The 21,554-nt window shown below is 34.5% G+C and overlaps 2 protein-coding genes across 3 annotated transcripts in view; one reads left to right on the top strand and one right to left on the bottom strand.

Moving 5' to 3' along the window:
• The first annotated feature begins 2,278 nt into the window (after positions 1-2,278).
• On the top strand, positions 2,279-6,692 carry SCPL51 (serine carboxypeptidase-like 51). The gene is made up of 13 exons (XM_021422461.2): positions 2,279-2,972; positions 3,110-3,204; positions 3,394-3,501; positions 3,606-3,846; positions 3,970-4,013; positions 4,156-4,223; positions 4,340-4,445; positions 4,547-4,773; positions 4,874-4,943; positions 5,160-5,210; positions 5,432-5,484; positions 5,590-5,722; positions 6,396-6,692. The coding sequence occupies exons 1-13, from the start codon at positions 2,846-2,848 to the stop codon at positions 6,471-6,473; spliced, it is 1,401 nt and encodes a 466-aa protein (XP_021278136.1). The 5' UTR covers positions 2,279-2,845; the 3' UTR covers positions 6,474-6,692.
• A 1,555-nt stretch (positions 6,693-8,247) lies between these two features.
• LOC110412070 (coiled-coil protein) overlaps positions 8,248-21,554 on the bottom strand; it is a 15,146-nt gene continuing 1,839 nt past the window's right edge. Inside the window, exons 3-26 of one of the 2 annotated variants that reach the window (XM_021422494.2) lie at positions 21,271-21,345; positions 20,128-20,206; positions 19,432-19,496; positions 19,145-19,234; positions 18,933-19,022; positions 18,707-18,793; positions 18,343-18,426; positions 17,272-17,391; positions 16,643-16,671; positions 16,414-16,546; positions 15,853-15,892; positions 15,309-15,745; positions 14,042-14,586; positions 13,878-13,941; positions 13,652-13,754; positions 13,372-13,535; positions 12,842-12,967; positions 11,142-11,212; positions 9,894-9,956; positions 9,719-9,791; positions 9,082-9,201; positions 8,900-8,977; positions 8,720-8,770; positions 8,248-8,616 (exon numbers count right to left, since the gene is read on the bottom strand). In XM_021422494.2, the coding sequence (XP_021278169.1) occupies positions 8,515-8,616; positions 8,720-8,770; positions 8,900-8,977; positions 9,082-9,201; positions 9,719-9,791; positions 9,894-9,956; positions 11,142-11,212; positions 12,842-12,967; positions 13,372-13,535; positions 13,652-13,754; positions 13,878-13,941; positions 14,042-14,586; positions 15,309-15,745; positions 15,853-15,892; positions 16,414-16,546; positions 16,643-16,671; positions 17,272-17,391; positions 18,343-18,426; positions 18,707-18,793; positions 18,933-19,022; positions 19,145-19,234; positions 19,432-19,496; positions 20,128-20,206; positions 21,271-21,345 (2,889 nt within the window). In that variant the 3' untranslated portion in view covers positions 8,248-8,514. Of the gene's footprint in view, positions 8,617-8,719; positions 8,771-8,899; positions 8,978-9,081; positions 9,202-9,718; positions 9,792-9,893; positions 9,957-11,141; positions 11,213-12,841; positions 12,968-13,371; positions 13,536-13,651; positions 13,755-13,877; positions 13,942-14,041; positions 14,587-15,308; positions 15,746-15,852; positions 15,893-16,413; positions 16,547-16,642; positions 16,672-17,271; positions 17,392-18,342; positions 18,427-18,706; positions 18,794-18,932; positions 19,023-19,144; positions 19,235-19,431; positions 19,497-20,127; positions 20,207-21,270; positions 21,346-21,554 lie in introns of those variants that run through there. The other variant, XM_021422495.2, reaches the window with a different exon arrangement.

Genomic DNA, 21,554 nt, shown 5'->3' with positions numbered 1-21,554 from the left:
ATATATATATTAAAGTTTAATTAGAAATATTTATCATGAAATTTTAAATCAAAACTACTTAGGTTAGGTTTGCAAGTACCAAAGTTCACTGTACAATCACATATCAATTATGGGAAGAGTTGGTGACTGGAGATTGTCATACTACACTTGGTTAAAAACTTCAAACGCCAGCAGGTAGTTCAAGCCAATCCACTTGCTTATAGTATTTTAATTTTAAATAAAATAAAATAAACACCTTCATATTTGACCTTACAATGGAAATTTTTCTTATAAAAATGGAAACAGTTATGAATTCAGTTTATTTGTTTGCACTGTCAAAGTAGGTGATCATCATCACCATCATTTGAGAGTCTCACTTATATGTGAAACTTGTTAACCTGATATATATGGCATATCAAATGAAAGATAAGATAGAAACAAATCTCGAAAATATCTATTTTTACTTAAGACAATTAGTAGATTTTCTATTAATTAGTCTCCATTTGCAATCATTGCTATATATATATATATATGTCAATATGTCCATTTAGGTCAATTTCTCCCTTTATTGAAGCCATTTAATGCTAATTACTAAATAGAGAGAGGTATAATTGGTAATACTTATCTTTTTTTTTGGTACATATAGAGAGAGAAAATGGTAAATTATCTGAGAATTTACAATAACTTAAATGCTAAAATGTATATGACAAAAACCATGTCAATTTTCTTTTATTAAATAAACAGCTATTCAATCTAATCTATTTTAAGGTTTTCCATTGTAAATGCCTGGTGAGAAACTGATAAAACTTAAAAGTCTCTACATCGTCTAAGGAAGACTTAAAGTTATGGAAAAAGACCCTTTGCTTCTTCTTTTTGTCTTCTCCCTATTTCTAATTTATTACAAGAAGAAATTAAAAAAAAAATCAACTGGCTACAAAAGCATAAAGACTATAAAGAGAGAGCAGATGTCTTTGTAGTCTCCGGTTGGTTGCCACAAAGATGGCATTTTCAGCAACAAATGCACTCGAAGGGAAACTTATTGACAAGGACAATGTGTCCTTTAAATTGTCATTAGAAAGAGGAATTTAAGCATTGATTATTTCAATTCTTTTGGTGATTTTAAGGCTCTGAAACTAAGTACAAAATACACCAAGTAGCAAATTATTACCACATGATGATCAGGTAAAAAAATGCAAATTAATTAGATGTGACAAGCTAATCATTTCCTTTGTAGCCCTTGACCCAACCTTAAGGATCTAAAAGGTTCATACCTTTAATCTATGGAAATGGGTTTTCGAGTGTCAGTTTGGTCATACAAAATTGCGAGTGGGAGTGGGCATCTGCAACCATTTTTAGGCCTGATGTCATGTCAATCTCCCCTACTTTTCGAGCAGTGATTTGTAAGCTTACGGCTACAATGGTTATTGTGCAAGCCATGATCTTCTCTTTTTCTTATCTTTTTTTGATCTAATCAGAAATCAAGCTGTAAAAGGGATTAAAACCGATGGCCATTGATTCTTCCTTGCGATTAATACAAGTCAAGATCAGCAAAATAATCTCTATTATTTCCTCGAAGGCCGAGAGTTTTGTTTCTTTCAACAGATGCATGGAACCTCAATTACCCCATCAAGATATTCAGTCATTAAATAATTCCCCAACCAAAGCCTATTCTATTCAAGTTGATTGAGAAAGGAACACGTTAGATTTTTTTTTGAGTCAAAACAAGCATTACACCCAAAATTTACATTTGGAGATGGACTGAACAAAGTTTGGCAAAGCAACATAATCTAACGAAAACCAGGTTCTTGCTTTGCCAAACTTTGTTCAGTCCATCTCCAAATGTAAATTAATCCAAAAAGACAACAAAATTTGAGAGCAACTTGTCAAAATCTCCAGCCAAAACCGCATAGTTTACAGCTAGATTAGGCAATGTCAAGACCAAAAGTGGACCCCAAAAAGGGTTAGATTATGTCGTATGCATTACAACCTGTTGGCCTATAATTAAAATACTATGACAATTTGAAAATTCTTATGGGATCAGGATTCTCAGTGAAGGAAGGGCATTTCTTCGATTGGCTCCAAATAATGTTATCCCAAATCCCCTACAAAAGAGGCAGAGATGAAAAGAACAGAAGGATAAATAAAGAGTCATTTTCCTCTGAAGGAGAAAAACTCTCAGACGTCTTTTTCTTTACAGCAGAACAACAGGAACATAGCCAGCTACCTTCTTGCACGCAATATCTCCACTGCCACATACATTCATTTATAGCGCCATCCCTTCTTTAATGTATTCCTTCATAGATAATGTACTTTTTCTTTAAGTAAAAGGGAAAAAATCCCCTCCAAATGTATTGCAGAAACAGGCTTTCTCCACCATGTGATGATTGGCTTATTGCTACATTGTTTTATGTCCTTTTCACTCATTTCTTGAATTGCTTACCTTCACCCGGTTCTAATCTTAGTAGTCATTATATATAATTATATATATATATGTAACTCTACTAACAAAATAGGAGTCATAGATACACTTTCTTTATTGCAAAAATATTTAAAAAAAAAGTTTTAAAATTTAAATTCGTTTTATGTTATCATTTAAGTATTTAGAGATAAGTCATGGCCTGCAGATTAAACTAAATTTTAGAATTCAAATTAGTCAAGTTATTGGATAACAAAAAAACAGCAGCCTTTGAAGGTATCGCATAGTCATATTGTTTTTATTCTGTAGCAGGCAGAAGCAAGAAGTTTATATCCCATCACCTAGTCATAGTATATATAGAGCCTCATTTACCGCGCGTGTTTGCTTCAAAGCTGTGGACTCTGAAGTGGGTATCTGGAGAACTTTTTGCGTTTTCATTTTTCCTTTCAAATGGAAAAATTCTATGTTCTTTGTCTCCTGGTTTTCTTCTCTTTTTCTCTGTTTCATGGAGGAACAGCCAGAGCTGTCAAATCCCGAGGTGGATCAGAAGAATGGGGTTATGTTGAAGTCAGACCAAGTAAGAAAAAACAAACAATAGCTTCATAATTTGTACAATTCTCATTCATTTTTGTGTTTTTGTTAAGTCCAATAGTTTAATGTGAATGATCCTGATCTTGGGCTTTTTTTTCTTCTGTTTTTTGATTTGTGTTATAGAAGCACACATGTTTTGGTGGCTTTATAAGAGTCCTTATAGAGTTGAACAGCCCTCCAAGCCATGGCCAATCATTCTATGGCTACAGGGTGGACCTGTAAGTTTTCTATATGAATCTGTTATAACATGAAATGTGAAAACAAAAACATTTAAGTATAAAGTGAATTGATGAGCAAAGGAGAGTACACTTTGAATTTCCTTTTTCATGTTTCATTTGTATCTGACTAGATTTCTGTTCTGCTTCAATTTTGAAACTGTTTGCATATTTGTTTTCTTCACAATACAGGGTGCCTCAGGAGTTGGAATTGGAAACTTTGAGGAGATTGGGCCATTAGACACCAACCTGAAGCCAAGGAACTCTACTTGGCTAAAAAAGGCTGATCTTTTGTTTGTGGTTAGTTAGCCATGATTCAAGTCTCTGATTAATATCAGTACCAGAAAAATGGGGATTTAACTTTTCGAGTTTTAATGGAAATTAATGTATTTGATGTGATACAGGACAACCCTGTTGGAACAGGATACAGCTTTGTGGAGGACACAAAGTTGTTTGTGAAAACTGATGATGATGCAGCAACCGATTTAACTACTTTGCTGATTGAATTGTTTAATAGAAATGAAAGCCTCCAAAAGAGTCCCCTGTACATTGTGGCAGAGTCTTATGGAGGAAAATTTGCTGTCACTGCTGGATTATCAATTCTAAAAGCCATTGAAGCTGGAAAATTGAAGCTAAAACTTGGAGGTAAACGACCTTCCAATAACATTAATTTATCCAAACATTCATCTTCAAAAAGCTTGAGAGGACATAGTCTGTTTTATGTTTGGTGTGAATTTTGAAGATTTTGAACTGAATTCTGATATGTAGGAGTTGCCTTGGGAAATAGTTGGATCTCACCAGAGGATTTTGTGGTAAGTGGCTTTATTCGATTGTTAATCTCCCAGTGAATTTGACTTGGCAATGGATTTTGATTTGGAATTTGCAGAACAGAATGCCCGCACAGGTTTTATCTAAAGATTTTCACTTTCCCTTTTGTCAATCTGGATGCTACAGTTTTCATGGGGGCCTCTTCTTAAGGATGTTTCACGGCTAGATAACAATGGACTGGAGAAATCAAACAGGTCTACATTTAGTTTTCCTCTTCAGCAAGAAATAAATGTCGATAAAATAGTTCCAAGGCATTTATGTTGTAATTAACTGTACATGTTACCTGATAAAATCCCATTTGGAATATCAGTCTAGCCGAGGAGATAAGGCAGCAACTCAAAGATGGTCAATATGAGGAAGCAACAAATACATGGAGTCAACTTGAGTCAGTAATTAGCAAAAACAGCAATTCAGTGGTATAGTATTTCACTCTCTTTTTCTATTTTCTTCTTTTGGTAGCCTCCAATTTATCATATATCTTTCTCATTAGCCTGAGAGTTTTTGAGTGAATTTGCAGGATTTCTACAATTTTCTTCTGGATTCAGGAACAGGCCCCCTAGCTTTATCCACTTCTGCTGTCTCTAATGGGATTTTTGCACTTAAAAGATACTCAAGATATCTGAAGAAATATTCAAGATATCTGAGTTCCTTGCGGGTTTCTCCAGGCAATGATGGGGGTGATCTTGATAGTTTGATGAATGGTGTCATTAAGAAAAAGCTTAAGATCATCCCAGCTAATGTCTCGTATGTTGAATTCCTCAGCTTCTGAAATATAATCTCTGCTAAATTACTCTTTGAAATTTTGATCAAAAGTACAATTTTTTTTTTTTTACGTTGTTAACAGATGGGGAGGGCAGTCAGATTATGTTTTCTCACGTATGGCAGGTGATTTTATGAAGCCAAGGATTGCTGAGGTAAAAAACATTGTACTTGTACCCATTCCCAAAGGCGAATACAGTTAAAGAACTTTCTTCGATTTTGGGTCAACATTTTTGAATTCATTCATGATGTTATGCAATATACTTTTCACAATCTGTTTTGTATTCTTCTTTCTTGTTGTCTAGAGCCAGGTTTCCCTACTCATTTCAATAATGATGATTCTCATAGATTTGTTTGTTTACTTTTGTCAGGTTGATGAGCTTCTTGCCAAAGGAGTCAATGTCACTGTATACAATGGGCAAGTAAGACTTCTCAGTTCTCCCAAATTCCGAGTTACTGTAAACAAAGTTTTGTACCCATACTGGCCTAAGTTGAATGCCATATGCTTAAGCTATGGAGCCCAATGCCACCAAAATTATTCCTAACAATAACTGAATTATGAGCCAGATTTTACTATGTTTTTTCTCCCTGAATGAAACTTACACAATTAATGATGCAATTGAGTTGGACGGGGTTATTGCAGCTTGATGTGATTTGTGCAACAAAGGGGACTGAAGCCTGGGTTGATAAGCTCAAGTAAAGACTCTTTCCTCTCTCTTGTCTTATCATTTTTTATGTGCTTAACCGAGAAAACTCATTTCATGCATTTTATCAAATTATATTTAATTTCATATATTTCAGGTGGGAAGGACTCCAGGATTTTCTAAGCAAGGAAAGAACTCCTCTGTATTGTAAGGGCGATCAAGGTACAAAAGGCTTCCTCAAATCATACAAAAATCTGCAGTTTTACTGGATTCTTGGGGCAGGACACTTTGTAAGTCATAAACTATTTTCCATCTTTCCACTCTCAAGAAATACTATGATTGTCATGTCTCCATCATCAATAATTATCATCACCATCACCCCATCAATTATGATAAAACCACCATCATTATCCAAAAACAGAAGAATCATCATACTATATATATAGTAACAGCTGTTCTGACAGCTCTATATGTTGCTGCTTTCATTATTAAAGGAAAATGTTAATCAAGGAATTGTGGTACTCGTTAAGGTAATGTTAATCAACATTAATGCATTTTTTATCTTTCTGAATTTGGTAAAAATAATGCACTAAATGTAAAAATCTTTCCTAAAGTAACATTTTAATTATACTTAATCAATGTTTATAAACACCTGATAATCGAACTTATTATGATCGTAATAGCTGCCGAATGTCAAATATATATAAATATATGAAATATTAAAGTCAATGCAATAATGGTGAGAGACAGTGTTACACTGTCAGTCAATCAAAAGTCATACCTAACTGAAAATTCTGACGTGTAAGAACTGTGGCTGGTCGGCTCCTGTTATACACAAAAACCCAAAAAAAGAAAAGAAAAATTTATATATTTCTTTCATGTTTTTCTTTCTAGTACATAATGTAGGGCAATACATCGCTATTTTTATTGACATTTTTATATGGCTATTATTATGAGATGCAGGTACCTGTGGAGCAGCCCTGTGTATCATTAAACATGGCAGGTGCAATCACACAGTCTCCAGCTGCAGAAGCTTCTTAAGTAGGGAAAAAAAGAAGATTTGATGTTATTTGTTGACATTTCAACAAACAAACAACAAGGAAACAGAGGATTGCTTGTCTTCAGAAATTGTCAGAAGCTGAGACTACACGATAAGCAATTACTACAGAGGGTAGATGATTCAAGATTGGTGAATTGGAAAGCTTCTCCAAGTTGTAATTTATTACGATCACAGTGGGAAAAAAAATGGAGAAAATACAATAAGTGATTGATTAATTTGTTTGACCATTGCAAATTAATAAAGAAAAAAGAAACAAAAAACATAAGTCACAGAACAAAAGCTGATATCCAAGATTTACAGAATAGGCGTTTCTAGCATAGTAGTTTCAGAGTCTTTGATTTCGAGACCGAAATGAAACAATCCTGAAGCAATTTCTCTATAAGTTAAAGTGAAAACAACCATCCCCTGCCATATTTCGTAGTTGACCCAAAGAAATTCGGACATGTGTTCCATTGTGTGTTAATACAGGGTCCATAAATTTCCTTTTCTTGGATTTTGACTGAGTAAATTCATGGACTGGGAAGTGATCATTGGTTCCTAAGATATACATATACCCCAAATTCCAAGAGAAAAAGAAAGGTCACAACCGGGCAGGGAGCTGTTTTCTAAGACTTCCAGCAGGGGAAAACTCTCAGATGTCTTTTTCTTCAGTGCAGAAAACAAACAAACAAACAAACAAACAAACAAAAACTATACATTCTGCACGCAATCTATCCAAACCCAACAGCCCAACACTTCATTTACTGTAGCCCACGCCTTCTTATGTTACGGCAGAGAGTACTACAGTGTTACACTATTTCTTTCTGGCACTCGTAAGCTACTGCTAAAGGAGTAAATGCTCCTACATTATAGAATTGGCAGGGTAATGGAACAACACCAAGTTAGTTACTTGGACTTAGCTCACATTTTGGAATGCATCTTCTCAGTCTATACATCTCACATATGCGATTGCGATCCGCAGATTGTAGACAAGCAAAAAAGAATGTGAGTAATTAGAGAAATTAATAAATTCTATAGGAAATTAAGCCTAATTAAGGTGATGGTTTGGATTGCACATGGTGGACCACCGATGCACCAGCTAGTATATGATCATGTTTAAGAATCGAATATTGTCTTTATTCTTTATATATATATATATATATATATTTGTGTTACCAATTATTTTGCCTGACCCACATCCTCGCTTATATCCAAATCAAAACCACTTTGATGCTTTTCGTTTCTCCTTTAATGATCCTGTTAGTATAAGAGTGTATCTGCATCTAAAAATGTCTTTAAACTATTAAAGTAATTAAGAGGATTATCCCCCTTTTTTTTTCCTTTTCAGAAAAATAAAAAAATCATTGTCCCACCCAGCAAATACGTAATGGTATGTGGATTGAGATGCAGCTTCACGTGCGTAAATGGTAACTGAACGTCGATATAAAAGTGAAGTCATGGGTCCAATGGTGAAACACTAGACGTCAGACAGTGTCGGCCAATCAAACGTTTACCCCATTCCCATGGCATTGCATTTTGGAAGAATAAACAAGTTCAATTTTTTTTTTTTAAAAAAAAGCCCCCATTATAAAACAGATTGATGGCTTGTCTGACGTCTCTACATCTGAGGGTGATGGGCACTGAAAAATAGTCCACAACTATGCTGGTCCTTAACGTTCAAAGAAAATATTACTATATCAGCATGACATTTTTAGGGTGAGTAGTAGATCTAATATCTCTGTTTTATCACTTCAGGGTGAAGAGTGTGCCCATGCGTTAGAAAGCATAGAACTCCAACTTCACTAATTTAAAATAAACTGATTATTTAACATCATGTGTACTTTAACATTACAATAGATATTTCCTTTGAGGGAAGCACATGTATTGTAAACGGAGATATGTGAAGATATACAACCTCAATTGCACTCAAATTTAATGAAAGGGGATCAAGAAAACTATTGGATATACACCATTCGTTACCAAGAACAAAAAAATTATCGGTGTGAAACTTTACATTGTAATTTCGAGGCTACGTACCTGCGCTCACTCAATCTTTTCTAGCACTTCCAACCTGGTTTTTCTTTTCCAGCCTTTCATTGTAGCAACAAGGTTTATCAACCCCAAAATTTGATTCTTGCTGTATTCCTGCAACGCAAAAGTATTTTCAGGTTTCTAAGACAAGTAAAAGCACAAAAGTATGAATGAAAGCATCCATCTTTTTGGTGTAGCACACAGAACACTTTCTTACAGGATGAGCACGTGCCCAGTGTACATATTCAGTTTCTGGGAGATAATATGCCTGTAAGAGCAAACATAGACAATGCAATTAGTTATAACTGAACTTAACCCTCCATAGACATTTCTAAATCACTGAAGAGTCTATTTCTGCATCAGGTTCTGAATATGACCATGTCAATAATGCAGTTACCTTGATGAAAGCTTCAACAATCTGCAACTTTGGCTTCACATTTATGGAGACAAAGTGTTGTAGGCCATTGATTAAAACCTAAAACGAAAAATAAAAAGAGTTCAGTTGCTAAAATAGATAAACATGCAAGACAACCAGGAAAATACGTAATAGAGAACTCTTGCCAAACTCCAAACAATCACCTGAAGGTCTAATGACATAAGAGCTCGTCCTTCATCAGTACATCTCTTCACCCGTGATAGACCTTCAATAAGAGTTTCTGCAACAATTTCAAGTCCATAGTCCAAGAGAAGGTCTTGAACCTAAATCAACACAAAAACATGGCTTAGAGTAAATCATTTCACATTTTTATAATTTCCGTATTTGTTCTTCAACAAAAAGCAAAGACGTCATAATAACATGCACACGTGAACAATAACATTAAACCAGCAATCCTTTGAATCTTTGTATAAATAAGATGCTGACTTCACATCTGATTACCTTTATGTTCCACAAATGATGACCATATCTAAAGCGAATTAACCTTCTATTATAGACTTCATGTCACAATTACTACAATCCAATCTGGTTATATTGTTTCCTTCTCTTTCTTCCTTCTTAATGTTTGTAATGGTCTTTTAACTTCATTAGCAAATCAATCTGCTTAACAGTACCCCAGTTATATTTTAAACTACTAAGGAAACTTGCTTGCTTCCAACGTGAATGATTACTCCATGAGCAGTTCATTAAGTGTCAACGAAAAGCAAACTCTGGGTTAACAATGTTATATTCATTAGTTCTCTTATTTTGCTAAATTTAACAGGATGGTGGTCATGTTACCTCCTTGTGAATTCCCCCATGAGCAAGCCTTGTTTTGTAGTGCTTAAATTCTCCCAACAATAAATCCACATACCTATTCATTAAATAGCTCATGTCAGAGAATTGTCAAATGGTGGTCATGGATCTATTTAAGCAATGACTTGTAAAGAAAGAGGATGATCCCAAGAGAACAAACCCATTGTGCTCCATCCCAAGCTCTTTCAGTTCCCATTTCGCATTAGCAATCCGATCAACATACCTGTCAAAATTTCTGATCTTGTTAGGAGAACTGCTAAGAGAACAGCACTTCCTAAAACTAGCAGCAATCTACCCGACCAGCCCGTACATATTACCAAATGTTTCACTGAAAAATTTCATCTAAGAATATCAAAATTTCCAAGCAGCTAAAAAATAGATTTTGCTTATGGCTAAGGAAAATCTATGGCATGATAGAAACTATATTTTTGCATTTGGCGAGCCAATAGTAGAGCAAAGAAATTAATTATTATCACACCTTTTCTACAGGTTTTCATTGCCATTGCCAATGATTTAACTGCAGAGGAAACGGGAAAAGAGGAAAAGGGCCCAGGGATTGGCTTGGCTAGTTGTAAAAACCAAAATCTCGCCACATAATAGAACTTTAATTGGGCTTGGCATGTAAAACTGAATTCTATCATCTTAACCCAAGTCAACCAGAGACTGCAAATCTCAGCATGAATAATAACTTGATGAATTTTCTGACAGATAACCTCACCCTCTATCCAATCATCAAAATTAATAAGTATGGTGGGCCAAATGTCTTTAGCCTACTTTGAAAATATAATGGCCTGGCATGACATTTGTGCTTACTCTCCTTCCATTCCCACAACTCACCATTTTCAAGCTCTTAGAGAACTATTTCCAACTCTTTCATTAACATTTGCCTTTTTTACATCAGATTATTTTTCTTCATTAGTTCAATAAATTAGGATGGAATTTTTCAGCTGCAAAACCTGTTGCAACAATTTGGCTCACAACAAGGTTGAGTGAAGAAAACAATCCAAAAAATTCAGTCCTAGCATTTACAAGGCTATACACACACACGAACACATTAATATCAACTTTTAGACACATAAGGAACAAACGATTATTTCTTTTGCACCTTGCTTTTGCTTGCATTTTGTTTCCTTTATTTTTGCCACAAAGCAAAAGCAAAATCATAGATAAATATACACAAATGTCAAAAAGATTATCACTGATTCAATCATAATAATTTTGTATACAACTGAAATTATGGTATTTGTCATTCATGAAAGTCAAATTTTCAATATGTAATCCTTTAAAAACAGTTTTTTTGCTTTTGTATCCATATGCACTCTTCGTTTTTTGTGTCTAAGAGCAAAAAGCAATTAGCATAAGCAACAATAATAACTAAACAGAATTCCAATTATTTTAATGATCTTACCCGTTAATGTGAAGCAGAATTCTTGTGGTTGTCCTATGTATGTGCTCTGTTAGATCCGGCACAGAATCCACCTGGCAATAACCAAGTAAACTTCATATCGTTTTATCAAAAATTGTAAAATTTAACTATATATAATAAGATATATGGATAAGACAAAAGCATACTAATTTGAGAAACTAATAATGAATTTTATTAATTATATATTAAACAGACAAAGATAAACTTAATGAGGAAAAACATGTTCTATATTAAGCAGGTAAAAGCAAAATCTGTGCGTCAGAGAGAGAGCTTAAACATGTGGTTGTTCCTCGTGCAAGAGCAGCTTAACTTATGCTATGCTGGGAATCACTTAGGCTGGAGGAGTGAGGGCTTGAAGAGGTATACATGCTTGTACAGATAGTAGAAAGGTGATAGATTTGGTCCATCTACTTTTTGGCTTCGGTGGAGGGAAAGCAATAGTAGGGCCTTTTAGGGGGAAGAGCTACCCTCATCAAAGCTCTTGGACAAGTGATTTATACACATAAGTTTAGGGTTAATAGGCAACAATTAATGAAAGTAACTGATGCTATAAATTTTGTTTAATATGCAAGTTAGAAAAAAACTAGCTTTGTACATTGGTTGGCCCCCCTTGGTGCCTGTTTGTCCACATGTTACACAGATCAAAAAATAAAAATCTTAAACTAAATCATAAATTACATAAAGAGTAATTCAATACAGCCATCATACTAATCTAGCACAATATAGTGTCAATCGCCTTTTTTTTTTTTTGAAAGTATAGTGTCAATGGCCTTTAAAGAACCTTTTTCTTCATAAATAACTGATTCCGCAACTAATTGTTCAAGCAACCTAGCTCAATTGGTTAGATCTATTATTCATGGATTTCCATCATACATGTTCCAAAAAATGAGTTGGTCAAATTTAGTATAACGTACAAACTATACGCTTGAATGTGTTATGATGTGTTCTAGATGTGAAAAAAAGTTCAATGTACCAAATTAATAAATCAATAAAATGGGAAATCAAATTTCCCAATTTATCATGCTTTGCATCCTTTAGCTCTTAATTGGCATTTAGTTTCTCTGTCTGCTATTTGGATCAGTTATCTTGGTAAGCATATACCTGTTTGTATGATAATTTTAATTTTTTTTATTAGCCCTTTGCTCTTTAACAATCAAATGATATTTATTTCCATTTTTGTGGCTGGTTCACTGACCATGACCAGCATTTTGACTTGTTTGGACGGAACATAGTGCAAGAATAAGGAAAAATGATTAAAAATTTTAAACTCATAACCCCTCCAGCTTACAAATACTCTAATTCTGACCTCACAAACTCACTTAGAAGATTCAGTGGAATTACCCCTATCCTTGTATAGATCCACAAAGTATTAATAAACATGCTTTTAAAATGAAAGGTTGAGCTAAAATCTTTACAACTTACTGCTTTGACCATTTATTTAATAATACACATATATTTGAAATATCTCGAAACAGTAATCAAGACATCCTTTGTGGGAGAAAAGAGATTAAGCATTATTATTACTAGCATTTTTTAGTTCCAGTAAATATGGATTAGCAGTTGTCCTATAGTGTTAATTAATAACTTTTCTGGTCTTATTCAGACATATCACTCAAAATTAATCAGTTAAGTTTCAGTTTCTAAATTATCTTAACCCAGATGATTGAACATGAGAAACATACCAGGTGCACAAAGAAATCTTCAACTACAGCTGTATTACTCTTCAGCAGCAATGATTGGAGATGAGTTCTAGATCTATGCAATATCCGAGCAACCAGGGCTACAGTATCAGCACCTGCACATCTTTCCTGCAACATAAGCATCCAGTTATTGATTGGCACATAAATTACCAAATGCTTCATTCCAGTCTTGAAAACAAAATCCAGAGAAAGCAACCTTATTTTGAAGTTATCAAGAAACCAAATATGCATTTAATATAGATTCCCGTTGTTGAGTCAGTGCACAGCATTTTTATCAATACTGTTGCATCAGCAGAAACAATCTAAATTCTTTTTTGTTCTTTTAGGTATGATCACATTGCAAAATATAACTACCAAAAAAATTGGAGAGTGTGATAGGAGAACAAGAGAATCTGCTTATAATGAACAACTTTCCCCATCCAATCCAGGAGAAGAAAAATAACTTGGAGAAAAAACAGATTATGATATTCCTATCACTCAATAAATACCTCAAAAAGAAATTTACTTTATACCTTTAGACCAAAGGAGGTGCCTGCTGGAGGACCAAAATTTGAACTTTGAGGAACAGTAGGTGTCACATCTGTGTGTGAAAGTGGAGATAAGAGGGATCCTGATGAAGTTTTTATCCACTGATCACAATCTTGTGTTATTCTTGATAAAGATGTCTTTAACCGATCTAGAAATAACAAACAAATAAAATGAAAATGCATAAATGAGAAGCGAAGACCTTAAGGAAAGAGATAATAATAGAAAAATGAATTTCCATCACGTTTTCACAGGCAATTAACTTACAAGTAAGAGAGTCAGTAGAACCTTTTCCACTTGAACTCATGTTTTGCTGACCAAATGCTTCAAATATATAATAGAAAAACATCTCAAATAACTGGCATATGCCCTGCAACAATGTACTGAATCAGGAAAAATAATTTAGAGGGAAAAAGAAAAAACAGTGTTCAGATTGTATTGCGCAGCTAAAGATGTTCGGCTTAGGAAAAGAAAGCTTTAACCAGAAACACACCTTAAAAAACTCAACATTTACTATTTCAAGTTTCTGCATCAACCTCGCATACTTATCCATCGACCTAATGTGTAAAAATAAAAAAACAGCTCAATGCATCTGCATCTCTTAATAGAAAGATCAATTTCTTTTCTAAACTATATAGCATCTAAAGAGCTTCTAACCTTAGAAGACAAAGAGATGATCCAGTTTGTGCTGTAAACTCATCATTACTGCAATGAGAAGAGTAACTTTTTGAAAGGCTGGATTTTGAAATTCGACTTGGGAGTTGACTATCCTCATCAATAAAATCAGCAAGTAAATCCTCATTTTCTTCTTCTGCTATAGAATTGGAGCCATTTATATGATTTACATCACCATTATGTGGAGAACCAATATCACCGTGACGATTATCAACATTTCCCTCATATTCACCAGAGGCTGCTCCATTAAGTGGGGAGGAATTATGAGCTTCTTTTGGACTGCTGCTTACTTTTAGCAAAAATGGGTTTCCATTTCTAAGCCAAGGAGAAAATCCACTCTTCTTGGCACCCATGTCAAGTGCGTTTGCTGATTTGTCAGTGTGAAGCACCCTACTATTAGAAGATTTACCATCAGATGCAGCAATTAATGGTGCTCCATCACCTACCAGCCCAGCAAAACTAATTATTTGTACCGTCTCTGGTGGCAATCTAAGCCAGGTTTCCTTCTCCAAAACCATTTTAAGCGCCTGGAAATGAAACAAAAAGTAAGCCCCAGCTCTGTTTCAACTGCATTAGCATTATGGGACAGAAGGTAATATGATAAAAGCGCAGAAATTAAAATGGTAACAATTTCAAAATTTGTTGAAACCATAACATGAAAAGTATTTGTGACAAAAAATTTATGCCAACAAACAAATCCAGCATTATAATATGCAAGAAGATAAACATGCAAGCATTGATATCTGTCCCCCAAAAACAGCACTCCATGTTTCTCTTTTTATTCAAAGATTCATGGAAATTGGTGCAAACAAATTCAAAATCAACAGTAAACTACAAACATTAATGCATATAAGAGATGCCCAAAATCTGGAATTATAGATATATCACATTCACATAACCGTTGAGCCCATAATATTGATTACAGATCATTCAAAGATTACCCACCATGAAATTTTGAATCACAGGATAACGATGCAAGAATTATTAGTAATTTACTGATTAAAAGAATTTGAAATTTCTGATATAAAAGGATTGTTAAAGGAATCAATCTATGAAAGAATTGAACATGATCTGTGTAATACTTAAAACCATGCAGACAAGAACCTATGAAGCCCATGACTAGCTGTAACTTATTGGTAGGCACCCCCTGCCTCCAAAGAAAGTCTGAACTGTAAAACCGTACTCCTCCAATACCCATAACAACAACAAGAATTACCATGAAGAAGAAGAAGGGTGAAGTCCAACTTACAGATATGTTTTGCCGATGAAATGCTGCAAAATAATTTTCACAAACACCCTTTAATTTCTGCCTGAATTCAACTGCCTCAACTCCACAGAAGGCTTCCCCAGCCAGGATAAATGTGTTAAGATCTTCATAATTTTTCAAAAATTGATGAATGCTCGTTGAAGAAGCAGCAGAGGAAGAAAGCAATACTGATACTCGGCTAGTCGTAAGTTGCCAAAGATTCTTACGTCCCCTCTGAAGGGTTTGTGAAACAAAAGCTATGGCTTCTTTCCTTAATTGATACCATGGAGATCCACTGCTTGATGTTGCACCACCATCATTTCTACTCTCAGAAACTGGATCATGAGATTCTACATTTCCAGATTCTGTCCTTCCAGATGCATCAGCTGAGGAAGTGGCTGTTCCAGACTCCTCTACAGAAGATGAATATTGTGTTCCATCTACAGATTCAGAGAGAGAAAGCGCAGTTAAGCCATCAGGAACCACAAGGAATTTTAGAAACTGAATCAATGTGCTGAACCTTCACAGCATTTACAAAAGATGTTACCTTCCATCAATTTGGCATTTGTTGTTGGACACTCTAAAACCTGCAAAAAGATAAAAACATTTCAAAATGGAAGAAATCAAAAGAACTAGAGCCCCATAAACAGGAACAAACAAAAAGCCATAGCATTAACACAGAACCCACGAAGATTTCATATGAATGCACATACATTGACACACTTATATACCACACAATAGATTCAAACTGATGCTTAAAAAGAGAACTTATATGAAAAGGGAAGAGCCATGTGCGTTTAAGCAATGACTTGCCCAACTCCGATACTAACTAAGCCCTCCCATATATACATTAATAAAATGCAGAAATATTTCTTGGTCTTGGTCTTTAATACTTTAGGCAGATAAGGTTGACTAATATTCTTTTCCACATTTCCCAAAGCTTGAGAAGTGAAAAAAATTCCACATAAATTTCACAGGAAAGAAAACTTGGAGACAACTGGAATTTTTAAGTAGCGATAATCACTAGCACACAACAATAAATATTTTACATAAACACGTAATATATTGTATACAAGACAAATGATAAACAATAAGGAATCAAGTCCACCTTCTTCTCCAGCTGAAAGCCCATGATTTCATGATATGAACACATCAATTTGAACAGAACAGCTAGTGTTCTTAACAAACACTGCCTAAACTTAGATTCAGGTATCTGAAGGCATAGATCACTGTAGGTAAGTCTGGAGTCAAATTAAAACATAAGTTAGAAATGATAGCAAAATATCAAGTGCTGGTTCATAGTTGATAGAAAGACCAATTAAGTTTAAAAGGCATACCTACTAGTTTGCATGTGTACATCTTGATCCTGCAAAAGTTAATCAATCATCTAAGTAAGTTGTCCTATCATATAACAGTGAAAAACATAAGCATCATGAGCTGCAAAAAGTAAAAAAGGACAAAAAGAAGGCCAAGGACAAGATCACCAGAAAACAAGCTCAACAGAAGCTAGCAGAGGAGGACTCAAACAAGAAACTTATAATTAGTTCTCTTTCTTATCTACAGTTTTCTGTCCATAACAGTCAACCATGTGTATTCAAGTTTCCTTCTCCCTTTGATGGACTGCTAATATATGTATGTACTCTTTTATTAGCCACAGTCCTAAATGTTATTATCCAATTCACTAAATTTGGATTTGTATCAACATAATTAAATAGAAGAGACACCCTTTTGATCCACTAGCCTTTCCCAGCCAATGCATCTGCATAAGTACATGTTATATAGGAAAAGGCCTCAAATCTAGAATTGCCACTACATACCTATCAGCATGTACATTACAATAATTTGTTCAGAGTATGTACGTAGTATATTACTCATAATTAAGTTGTAAATTAAAATTATGAGGTGCAATATGTATTTTCCCCAGAATCTACAGTCTGTATTACAGAATATTAGTATTACAGCGTACCTCATGCACAATACTCTTCAATACAGAGTGAGTTTCTGAGATAACTTCTTGCATGAAGAAACTTTGTATCTTTTCAGCAAGACCAGAGACATCTCCTATTAAAGCATAAGCATCAACCACCTGAAGCATTGCAAACGTACTAACCTTAAAATAATAAACAATTATATTCATAAACTTCTAACTTGCAATATTCCCACAATAAAAGGAGAAAAGTGTCAACGAACTTGATAAGCCCTATCATGAAGTGCACAGAAATGAGAAGAATTGTGCTAATTGCAAGACAGCCCATAAAACCAACCCAAACAAGAGAGAGAGAGTTGGAAAATATGGCAAAGAAAAAATGAAACACTAGATAAGAATTTAACTTTTCTAAATTGGAGTAAAGTTAAACATTTGCCATAGGCAATTACTAGCTCAGCAACTACAATGAGAACTATATAACATTAATTTTCAATCAAATAATGTGATTCTCAAGAAATGTAAACTAAATAATGTTGACCTCCCTTAGGGACAAAAAATTATCCAAGTTCCATCAACAACTATCAAGCAAAGGAGTTTTGATGCACTTACGAACTGACAAAAACTTGGATTACCCTCCATGCTAAGTAAGCTGCTAGAAAGAGAAAACAAGTACCAGACCAGTTGAAAACTAAAGGGGGAGTAGGAGGAAGCAGTATCTACTCTAGTCCACAACAATATTCAAACAAAGAAAGCCATAAGAGCGCTCATACTCAAAGTAATCAAGCATGAATCTACCAGATCTCTTGATCTGCCTCCCTAGCACTCTGTGCATACAACTGAAACATAGTCGTGCAATGAAAGGTGCAAACAATGATACATCATCAATTTGATCAAACATATCAACCACAAATTGAACTCGTCAATCATCATCAGGCAGCTACCGCATGTTTTGATACACTTCAGACAAATAAAATCTTTTGACAAAACTAACTTTATAACAAAAGTGATGCATAAATCATCTAAAAAGTTGAAATCAACAAATTCATGCATGCACCATTTAACAAAACCAAGGATATGATCCCAATTAAGGAAGAGAATAAAAACACTGACAGTTAAATAGCCTTCTTCTTTAAACTCTTGGCACACTCCTAACAAGAGCGAATCCAGCTTTTGAAGAGTTCTGCCTAGCCAAACCTGCATTAATATTTAAAATAGTGAAAAGAAAGTTTTCACCAGTGCTTGCAATCCAAAATAATTGACGATGAGCAAGCAGTAAGAATGAACAAAAATTTGGTTCAAGAGCAAAAAGAGGCAGCACCCTGATTTAACACATAGCTTTCATAAGCTCTTAATAGAATTGAAAAAAAAAAAAGAAGAAGAAGAAGAAGAAGAAATTAAGAGAGCAAGAGAGAGAGAAAGAACACCTTTGTGTACAAATTATATAAGAATTAAATAATAGAAACTTAATGCTCACCTCCACACCACGGCTCATCTCTTGTATTGCTGAGAGCTCTGAGAAACTATCAAGTAGTTGTAAATACTCTGATAGTACTTGAAATGCCTGCGCAATAACTTACATTAAGTCAACTCTTTCAGAGAGCTAGAAAATAATACTCATAAAGCAAATTGAGGGGAAGAAAGAAATAAAAAATCATACATAATATATATCATATGTTACTGGCACAACGTTGTCAACTCACCTTGCAGTAATTACCTTCCTCAACAAGCGATTCAAGTGCCGCTTGCATGTCCTGTGCATGAAGAAGCTCAGCCAGTACTGGAAGCAAGTCCTATATGAGAAACATGAAGAATATGAAAATATTCTACTTTTCTCCCAAAAAGCCAAAAGGAAGAAAAATATAGTCAAAGTCAAAGATAGGCATCGCTAACATGTCTATAAGGGAGGATTTACCATAAGAGCTTGCTTCTTCTTAGAATCGGTATTCACAACAAGGTCCCTTGAAACCTCATTTATTGATGAGGTTAGATGCCTTCTTCCATTCTGCAAACACCATAAACAAACTCTAATGAGATACAGAGTGAGTAGCAGCACAAAAGCTGTACAGGTACTATCTACTGTAGTTAACAGAATCACCAGGTACTGGGAAAACAAAGAACAGTAACGATGAGCTGACATTTTCTCGAGATGAGGTTCCTTAACAATTACACATAAAACTTCATCACAATGAAAATGCTTACCATGCAGATGACATTTGCAACCTTCAAGTCTATCTCCAATTCCCTGACCAAATTCATCCCCTTCACTGGCCAAAAGCAAGTATCAAAACCTCACTTAAAGGAAGACAAAATGAATTCTGAACTTTTATTGACCATAGTACACACAACAGCTAAAATTAAAGTTCGAATAAAAAAGCTTAAACACTGCCAGCCCATCCTCCAAGGAAATAATTAAATTAAAAGGTTGTCACCTTAATTAAAGAAAGAAAGCGACAGACAATCAAATCTTAACACGTTCTGCATAACCCCACAGAAATGACACAGGCATCAATGAAACCAAAACTAAACACACCATGCGAAGTTAATCAACTTAGTAATAATCGAGCTAATATTTCCATCTTCAATGAATAATTAGTGTCATGGGACCAATTTAACATACACACACACACACACACAAATATATACATACATATTATATATATTTTCTGGTACATAAAGATTAAGGAGGAAAGAATTCCCTAGACTCTAATGATTGATAGTCAAGATATCACATGCCGACACCTCCTTCAGAGATGCAAAAAAAATGCTTTTCATTTCAACCATTTAGAGATGAGCAACAATTTGTATATCAATACAATATAGAAAAATGACGTGCAAACAGAAGTTACATCCTTGGAATTGCAAAGCAAACATGAGAGATCTCATTAGAAAACTTACCCATTACTTCATGATGCTCCATGACATGACGGGATAAACATTCTGCTACTCTATCCAGTTGCACTAATCTAAGAGTGGCCTACAAAAGAGATGAAGATTCATTGCTAAATATATCATCAAACTGAAAATTCCAGAAAAGAACAAAACTGTCTGATGCCAATCCGTTAAGAACTCCCAGAAAACAGGCACCATCTCACAAACAATGGAACAGAACATATAACCTCCCTCTCTAACATTTCTGAAAAATCTTAATTTAACAACTAATTAGGTCATACCCAAAAAAGGTGAAATTAATTACCCATATTTAACACATGACATAGGATTTTATAAATGTTCTCACCAAAATGCATCAATTAAAAGGCTGACATGCATAAAAGTAACCAATAGTAGCATAAATATCATCAAAGCCATAAACAACAATATACCTCCTCATTGTTATAACCTGTAGAGAATCAACGTATTTGATTCTAAATGCTTGAAAAGTGAAACCAAAGATAGGAAAGAAACGGTTATGCACACATGACAAGGATGAAACCTTGAACATGTTTAGCTCACCGGTATAACGTACACCCTAGGATCTTAGCTCCACAATTGCTTACTTGACTTCAGGCAATTCGCAGAACCCCAAAAATCAGCCCAGTGATAACTCAGGCAACACCTTATGTTATTATGACACGTCATGATCATATTCCCAAATACAAATCAGTTATTAGTGTGTCACCCATAATAGTGACCAAACAACAGTTCATGGACAACAAACAAGTTAAACCATTCATGAATAGAGTCAGCAAACCAATATTATATGCACTACTTATAATATGCACTTAACAAATACGAATCAATAGGAAAAATGATGAAACCTTTTCTCAGAATTAAAACAAAAAACTTGGGTGATCTAAACATTGTAGTGTACAGTAGTTGGCCAATATTGTTGGGATCAAAATCACCAAGAAAGGTAATATAAAGATTAAATTCTAAAACGCACACAACATAAATATTTAGGTGCACCAATGGAGAAGACATACAACAGAACTGACTCATTCTTTTCATCTTTTTTGACAGTCTAATCAGTGAATCCAGACAACATTAGTAGAGTAAGAAATAGTTTACTTCAAAAAGAAAAAAACTAAATCAAAATAATACCTGTTTCTCAAAATATTCTAGTTCATTTTCGTCAGAAGGAATATGCTCCAGAATGTGTTTTATTGGATCAAAATCCTGCCATAGGTGGACTTCTTTAATACAATAACACCATATTTAGCATCAACATATAAATAGAGGGAAACAGATTGAAGAAACATATACAAAATTATCATACTTCATTATAATCCAAAAAAACAAGAGAAAAAATTATAGAAACTAGGCATTCACTTCTTTCCTTTAGGCACTACTCTTGTATCCTTCCAAATTCCAATGAATTATACTTG

The sequence above is a fragment of the Theobroma umbraticum genome, unplaced genomic scaffold, assembly GCF_002168275.2.
Source record: "Theobroma umbraticum cultivar Fairchild unplaced genomic scaffold, ASM216827v3 scaffold_95.0, whole genome shotgun sequence".
Taxonomy (NCBI): domain Eukaryota; kingdom Viridiplantae; phylum Streptophyta; class Magnoliopsida; order Malvales; family Malvaceae; genus Theobroma; species Theobroma umbraticum.
This window is presented reverse-complemented; position numbering and strand designations above follow the sequence as displayed.

Excerpts from the sequence above, each read along its gene's own strand:
- SCPL51 (XM_021422461.2), top strand. The coding sequence starts at position 2,846 with ATGGAAAAATTCTATGTTCTTTGTCTCCTGGTTTTCTTCTCTTTTTCT. Across the intron at positions 4,014-4,155 it reads TCTCACCAGAGGATTTTGTG|TTTTCATGGGGGCCTCTTCT; the intron begins GTAAGTGGCTTT and ends TGGATGCTACAG. Across the intron at positions 5,211-5,431 it reads TCACTGTATACAATGGGCAA|CTTGATGTGATTTGTGCAAC; the intron begins GTAAGACTTCTC and ends GGGTTATTGCAG.